Below are 8,436 nucleotides of genomic sequence, written 5' to 3' on the forward strand. Positions count from 1 at the left end.
AGACTATTCTTGAGGCATACCACCCAATTACGATACATTGACCCTTACTAAATACATACATAGCGTCGGCAAAGATGTGTTGAATGAGATTAAGCACCAGACTCAAATGTTGATTTTTACATTGCTTAATCCACCGGGGAAAATGCAAAGCAATGCTTTGAAGTGGAACTCTACAATCTGACAGTTTAAGATTGCGTCATTTGTTTTGGCAAGTGCTTCTGAGTAGTCCGAGTGATTTGAATTTTTATTGTGTTTTGCCTTCAGGTAAAAAGCTGATAAAATAAGTTTCAACCAAGTGATCTGAAAAGAAATTATTGATCATGCCAGGATCCACAAATGCTGAATAAAAAAGCTGGGATACTCATAGCTGTAAGCTAAATCCAATTCAGACTCTTAAATAAGTTGCGTATTACACAACTAATGTTGAGACTGACTAGGAAAATAAGGTAAATAGTTCTTTTCCATTCAACGTCACGTGCACTAGACCTATTCAGTTTGAGAATCACTCTTACAAACGCCCGTGTTACAGAGATGTAATCTGATGAAAAAAAAAAAAGGTGTACGTGTTATCTTTTATTGTTGTGGATGTTTCAAAACGTTACTGTGTGTGCATTTAAGCCCGCATGTGTTCGAGCCAACATTTAAGTTAACCAATGAGGCGGGTGAGAGAGCAGAGCAAGAGGACGTGTCAACCGTCAAGTGGTTGTCAGGTTATGTAAATGCGGGGCGAAGGCAGGGACACGGCGAGGACACCACGCTCAGGGAGCTGGAAAAAAATATGCGTCACCGTTCAAAATCAATCTCCATCGATCCTCTGCAGCGACATGATCTTCCAATAGCCACTCACTGTCAAAGATACAACGCCACTCGCTTTCACACACCCGCCACAAATAAACGCAACTCGGTGGGCACAGATGTAAAAAAAAATACATACATGTTTAATTTACAAGAAGGGCACATTTTTTTTTTGTACAAACTGTAAACTAAATACTGAAATTATCCGGAGGGTTATAATCTTTGACATCACGTTCATGAATGAACACCAGAAACATGTAAATAAATAAATATATAAATAGTCATTGACTTCTGCATCTCACTGTAAATTATAATCCCACACTGGAGAAAAACATACAGCATGTAAGTTTGCTACACACATTAAGGATTCTTGAAGATAAAAAAGCACTTGTGTTCATCACGACTACATTTGAACATCATTGTACAATACTCTATCCCTGCACTCCCCAACCCTAAATACTGCAATTTAATTTTGTACATGAAGCTTTGTCACTGAATCAATGTCGAGGTAGGGACTCCGTCACTATCCAGACAGTTTAAGTGAGCTGAACCATCATCACCACACCCCCAAAGGCCTGGGAGTGTTGTTTGGCTCTACGTCTGCCGCGTCCCCTGGTCTGCCATCCGAGGGAGAAGATGGATTCTGCACTGTCAGATTTGCTTAAGTTGTCATACGTCATGTAAGTACACTGATTGCGAGACTGTGTACTGTCACCACAGCTCCCCAAAGCAACATGTAGGGCAGCCTGGAGGAATAGCTCCGGATCAAACAAAACATCTCGCTTGAGGGACTCTTGCCTGACATCACCCTTCTCCAAAATCAAAGCAGTGGCATCTGGAAAGATGACTCACCGAGTTGACAAGGTGAGGGCTCGGGGGGGTTTTACATGGAGCCAAAATACAGCAGAGATCATTTCAACTCACAGCTGGAGGTATGTTTCTATAAATGTGTACATACAGCATATACAAAAAAAAACATCTGGTAAACTTGTAAATGCCAATGATGTCACAACAAATGGCAGATTAATCTCTATGTCATTAAGAAGACCCCCCACCCCCCCCAAATGTCAGCTTATAAAACACTGGTTAAATCACAGCATAAGCTACAGTACAGTCACATTCAGCCAAAAATAAAAATTTTGGCAACAGCAATAATAATAATAATAATAATAATAATGTAATAGAACGGCCAGGTGGGGCTTTGATTCAACGATTTACCTCAAACCACAGAAGGGAAACAGTAGGCCCTGTCTGTTTAATAAGAAATTCAATCTGTGTTAACATCGGGAACACTCATCAAGTCGACAGAGGCAGCCAAGAGAAAAGAAAAAGAGATGGAGAAAAGGGATGGTGGGGTGGAGGTGGAGAGAGGAAACCAAATCTTCCCCAAGGCAGTTTCCCCTCCATGTCCAGGCCTGACAGATTATGTGCAGTTCATGTTTTCTCGCATGTTTGAGCTGGCTTGTGTTTGGAAATAATTAGGGGGTAAATCAAGAAGAACTGATGAAGAGAGAAAAGGGAGAGTCACTGAGCTGATATGGTTGAGAGTTACTAAAAAGGCATAGGAGTAGAGGGGAGAGTTTTAGTATGTGTGGCACTTGGATTATAATTTAATTACTCTGAAAATTTCATAAGAAAGGATCGCTAATCCAAATTCCGGTTCATAAATGTCTGTTTTAAAGTGATGGAGCAGCAGCTAGCAGCAAAGAGGACAGAGCAGCAGAGAGGACAATGAGTTGCTTTTGTGTCACAAGCCAAGTCACATATTGAGCTAAAAGCTTTCCCCTCCCTATTTTGCCATCTAGATAGCATTGGATTTTCCAGAGCAGGAAAATCAAATGGTTCATTCAAGACCAATTGCTTTCTATTGGATGAGCTCTTCCTTTCTCTGATGTCACGCCTTTATGGACACACTGAGCATGCGGTGGACGCTCGGCATACAATGTCAGAAAGCATGCGTTTGAGCATTATTTTTTCCCAGCAACATTGGACACAAAACAACTGTACAGGCTTCATTAGAGAGCTCATCATGTCTGATAATTATGTGTAGACTTTGCCTTTGCTTAAACTCTGAAAATGCAATGTAATGTAATTCAAAAGTTTAAAAAAAAGAACAATGAATTACATACTGTATATCTTTGACATTATAAATGATGTATACAGCTAATGAATAGGCTACAGGCCTTTTTCCACACTCTTCTTATGTTCTTTGTTGTTGTGTTTCTTTTTAATTGGTCAAAAAATACATATTACTCTAACGTTAAATTATGTTTCTTTTAAAAGAAGAAATAGCACAATTTTCCTCTAAGAAAATAACATTGAGCATTGCTCCATTAGACACACTGAGAGGTTTTGCTGCTTCCGCCTTTTTTGGTCCGGAATGACCAGTAACTTAAGGTGGCTAATAGCTATGGATTAGCTGTATAATGGACATTACAGAGTCGCTGATGCCTTTAACTACTACTGTGACACCATGTTCTAGGATTTTCCATTAACACACTGGTTACACTGGCTAATGTTAAGCAAATGCTACATTGTCTCACTAACTGGACCCTTGAATGTAAAACTCCATATTGTAAAATATTATCTTAGTGTAAAACATCAGTGGAATCAGCGCATAAGTAAATGACTGAGAGAGGAGTGGCAATAACAATATGTTCAATATCGTGAAGGTAATCCTCACCATAGTGGTTTGTCTTGGACGCCACCCCTGAGAACACAGCGTCTGTCACACTGCATTGCTCTAAATCGCCACCACAGAACAGCACGGCTCCCAGCGTGAGCGATTTACAAAATCAGATATCTGCAAGTCGGCAAAAGGTCACAAAGTGTCACTTGCATTACAGCTAAGTAAACTAAACTCTGCTGCTGCCTCCGAGTGTGGAAGTTGTAGTTTACAGATTTACATTCTTTTTGAATTATGGACTGACGGCATTTGCAAAACATTACAATAATAAGTACCGTACCACTTCAAGTGGGCAGAGTAATGAAATGGAGGGCTGCCAGAGGAGACGGTGAAGAGGAGACAGACAGACAAAGAAAAAAAACATAAAAGGAAGGTATGGTGCAGGTGTAAAGGGCCGTGCTGACTGAGCAAACGGTGGGGAGAAGAGTTTGACAAGGCTGAAAAAATAAGGGCAGCGTGAGGGAGGAAGGGACTTTGCTGACTGAGGAAAGGGGAGCAGGAAAATGGAAAGGAGAGGAGACTGTAGGGCCCGAGAGAGGGTTTGCTGAAGAGCGACAGAGATGGGAGACAACGCTAATGAAAACCGGGTGTAAGGAGAAGAAATGTAGGAAATGTCTAATCTGTCCCACGAGGACTCAGGATGGTCAGAATAGGATACAAGGAAAGGAAAGTAGACAATAGGAGAGACTTTTCCTTCTTTGAAGATACTGCGAGGTGTAAAAATGAAATATTCATAAATATATGACTTGGCATACGGTTCTGAACTTCCTCATCTGTCCCCTGCCTGTCTTAGATTGAATCAGAATACTGTCACTTTGGTGTCTGAGGTGTTTTGATTTAGCATGAAATTGTCATTAGAAATGTACTCAAGAGAAATAACTGCAACAAACAACTAATTATTCTGTACCGAAAATCAATTTACCCACATCGCTCGCTCTTCCATAAAACACATACAAAGCACCTACCTACAAGACATTTTGCTAATAGTTATTACATCTTCCTCCACTGTATATACTGTGTTTAAGTCCTTCCAGGATTGTGACAGTACTGTACAGTATACACATGCAGATGTATACATCTTTGTAAATGTAAGAAAAAATGTATACATGTGCACAAAGCTAGTGTTCTGCTTTAATATTCACATTATCAACATTTATCATCAAATGTGTAAATTTCATCAATAAATGCTGAGTATTTTGCAGATAGTTATATCCAGGATAAAGTGCCTTTACTTTAAAACATTCTGTAGGTTTTTCCATGTAGATTTTTGTTGACAGTCTTAAGGTTCTATATATCCCACTCAGTGTTTCCCTGTCAGGCGCTTTCTTAAAGATAATCGTCTCTTTTGTTACTTTTGCTGTCCCCCTGTGTGAGATTTTCTTCCCTTTGTGTGTACATCCATGCCTCGGTGTACTGCGATCAATCTTTGCCTTCTCTCAACATGGCACGGTTTTATGCTGTCCATTCTGTGTTATGGGATTGATCTTTTCCAGTGTGACCTCAGTGTCGCTGTCTAAATTCCCAGAGATGGCTGGGGAGAGTTTCTCCAGGGCGTTGTTTCCCATTCCCGCCTCAATTTCCAATCCGCATCCATCCTTCTTCTGTAACTCATCCTCCTGACACAGGATGCTGTGGGGGATCACATAGTTGGCTGAATGGTTGCCCTCCTTTGGGATGTGACTCTTGGGCTGATACTGAGAGTTGGGGTTCGAGTTGGGGGCGCCCATGTTGTTGTTAATGCTGACGATCTCGATGGCGTTGCTCCCGGGGCAGAGCCGGTGACAGCCCAGGAGGATGGAGAAGGCCTTGCGGAAGTCGGCGTTGAAGGCATAGATGATAGGATTTAGCGAGGAGTTTGCCCAGCCAAACCACACAAACACATCGAAGGTGGTGGAGCTGATGCAGAAGAAGTCCGTGGTCCCGTCTGGCAAGTTCGGCTCGCAGAACGGAACCATGCAGTTAAGGATAAAGAAGGGCAACCAGCAGCACACAAACACTCCCATGATGACTGAGAGCGTCTTTAAGACTTTGGTTTCTCGCTTGAAAGACATTTTGAATGAGCTCTCGCTCTCAATGCTCGAACTATTCCCCATGCTGCTGTGGCGGTTTTTGGCACTCTCTGCTGCCCGCTCCAGGGCAGATATTCTCCGTATCTGTTTCTGTGCGATGCGGTAGATCCGGGTGTAGGTGACGATCATGATAGCCACGGGAATGTAGAAGCTGATAAGGGAGGAGGAGATGGCGTAGGTCCTGTTAAGGCTGGAGTCGCAGTTGTCGGGGGGCAGATCGCCGGTGTACGTCCCATTCAGCTCTGCGTAGCTGGTGGTCTGAGCTTTGTGCCAGTTTAGTTGAACGGGAATGAAGGAGATGAGGAGTGACAGGGTCCACGCCACACTGATCATCAGACATGCCACTTTAGGGGTCATCTTACGTTCATACCGAAAAGGGCTCGAGATGGCCCAGTAGCGGTCTACACTAATCACACACAGGTTCAAGATGGAGGCGGTGGAGCACATGATGTCAAACGCCACCCAGACGTTGCAGAACGCGCCGAACGGCCAGAAGCCCACGATCTCAGTCGCCGCCTTCCACGGCATTACCAGGATAGCTACCAGGAGGTCGGAGATGGCCAGCGAGATAACAAAGAAGTTGGTGACCTTCGACCTCAGGTGTCGGAACTTAGTGACGGCGACGCACACAAGCGTGTTGCCTAGCAGCGTGGTGAAGATGAGGAGGAAGAGGAAGCATCCCGTCAGCACGCGTTTAGACGAGTCTCGCTCGGGCAGCAGCTGCTTTCCATCTTGTACCATTGAGAAATTCTGATCCATTGTTTAATTGTACACTGCTAATAAAGTGAGATATGGGGTGGGTGAGGGGGGTGTCAACAGTCACCCCATCACATCCCCAGCCTGCAGCAGCTGTGCCTCTCCGGAGGAGTTTTAGACGGACGGCGTAGCTGGTGGAGAGGTCAATTGTCTCGGCACCAGCTCTCCCACAGACTGGGTCATCCATAAGCTCCTTGTCACAACCACCATATTTGCAGGAGAACTGCTAAAAATATTTCAAAAATATCTCTTGACCCTCAGAAATACCTGGTTCATAAATTCCTGCTGCAGCAGACATTCTAGATGGAAGAGGAGGAGAGATATTCCAGCTGTTGTTTGCAGTTATTGCAGTTCCACGCACAGTCGTCATGAAATAGTAGAAAGCAGCAGTTAAAAAATTAAATAAAAATCAAAAGTAAAGTCCTTGTTCGTTTTTCTCCTCTCTCTGGATGCCACAAAGTTCCACACCATATTGTTGGCGAGCTGTTGAGTAAACAGAGGCTTGGCCAATCATTAGCCTTATATACCACCTCATCAATAACTTCTATCGATGGTTTTCGCGCTGCGTTTATTTGATTTGTTTAATGATCTACTAGGCGTGTCCGTGTGATTATATTGGTGCTTTCATAGAAGCTGATCTCCCCCAGCTACCAGGCATCGTGTGTTGTATTATTATTATGTATTCAATGCAGCTCACTGTACATGGCACCGCATTTCCCAAAACGAGCCAAAGAATGTGGCTAAAAAAAAACTGCATTCAAAAGTCTCAACAGTCCATTTCGAGATCAATGACATACGAACGAAATGTCTAATTCATCACATGTAGGAAAGCGCATCAATCTCACCGCTCTTTTTATGCTGACATGTCGCTGTAATCCAGATGCGAGGTCGTTTTTTTTTTTTTTTCCTCTTTGGCTTCAGTTCGCGTGACCATTTGTGTGGACACAGCAAAACGGTCGCACAGCTTTCAAAAACATTCAGGAGTTTTTTGGGCTACCCACCTAAAGTACCTCTGATTTGACGTGTTGAAAACAGAGTCGCAGTTTATGTCTCTTATGTTCTAAATCTTTAGACAGCGCGCGCTCACGCGCTGTGGATGTGGTCAGCTCGGCTCCCGTGTGAAAATAATTGAATCCAAAAATAAACTCTGTTAATTGAACAGACTAACAGAAACAATGCAGTCCCGCCAAAATCCATTTCTCTTCGGTGTACATCCAACTTGTATCCTGGAACCACGTGAAGGAGACGGAGCTCATCCTCTGTGCGCACTCCTCCGTGGGAAGTCAGGCACGCTCCCCCTGTTGCGTCGGTCCTCAGGTGTTTTATCAGTCCCCACGAGTCTCTTTATAGGTTCATCCTGTGTTGGGCGAAATTCAGTTGCCCTGGGAAGTGTCTGCGGTCTGACTGGCCGGCTGAGAGTGATGGGAATGACTCGGTCTCTCCAAGACCCGTTTTCATGCGCGCTCCTCTCTCTCCGCTCAGCTGCAGCCTGCTGCTGTGCGCCACGGTCTTTGCCACAACTGCTCCATCTATCCAGGGAGGCTGTGAACGGCAAAGCCACCCAAATTCACACCCTAGAGCACTAAATTGCTTTGCTAAAGAGTTGAGCCACATTATGGCAAAAACCTGTTCGAACTATATTTAATTAAATAAGGATTTTAATGGGACAATTACAGAGTGAAAACATTAGCTTACTTTTTTTTTTTACCCGGTTGATGTCAGATTTGATATTTCTCACTCACAAACAGGCTACACCACAAAGTCACTGTTACGTGTTTTATAGTAACAACATTGATTGCGTCCGCTTCATCTGCTTGCGCTGTATTTCACACGTGACCTCTACTGGCATCAAACCAAAACAAAGATGGGATAATATCACGGTTGTAAAGTCCCAAAAAGAACAGAAGGGCTCAAATTGAAGGTGTCTTGATGTCCTGAGATGAACTTGTAGCCAGCAGGCATGCACATAGAGGCACAATGAGGCCATCTACTGGATACAGGATTGTGGGAGATTAAGTGAGAGTGGGAGCCGAGAGAGTGAGCTGCAGCGCCGTTGCATTAACGTCACCTCAATAAACATGACTGAACAACTCTGAATTAGATTAGAGTCCCATGAGCCACTGCAGCAGG

General features: G+C 43.6%; 1 protein-coding gene across 1 annotated transcript; it reads right to left on the reverse strand.

Moving 5' to 3' along the window:
- Positions 1–959: 959 nt before the first annotated feature.
- Positions 960–7,315, reverse strand: drd1b (dopamine receptor D1b). Its single transcript, XM_068601341.1, has one exon. The coding sequence runs from the start codon at positions 6,307–6,309 to the stop codon at positions 4,918–4,920; it is 1,392 nt and encodes a 463-aa protein (XP_068457442.1). The 5' UTR covers positions 6,310–7,315; the 3' UTR covers positions 960–4,917.
- Between the last annotated feature and the right edge of the window lie 1,121 nt (positions 7,316–8,436).

Source organism: Clinocottus analis, unplaced genomic scaffold, assembly GCF_023055335.1.
Source record: "Clinocottus analis isolate CAN_PGR_092001 unplaced genomic scaffold, fCliAna1.0.p SCAF_5, whole genome shotgun sequence".
Lineage (NCBI taxonomy): Eukaryota > Metazoa > Chordata > Actinopteri > Perciformes > Cottidae > Clinocottus > Clinocottus analis.

Coding starts and splice junctions, on each gene's coding strand:
- drd1b (XM_068601341.1), bottom strand. CDS start 6,309: ATGGATCAGAATTTCTCAATGGTACAAGATGGAAAGCAGCTGCTGCCC.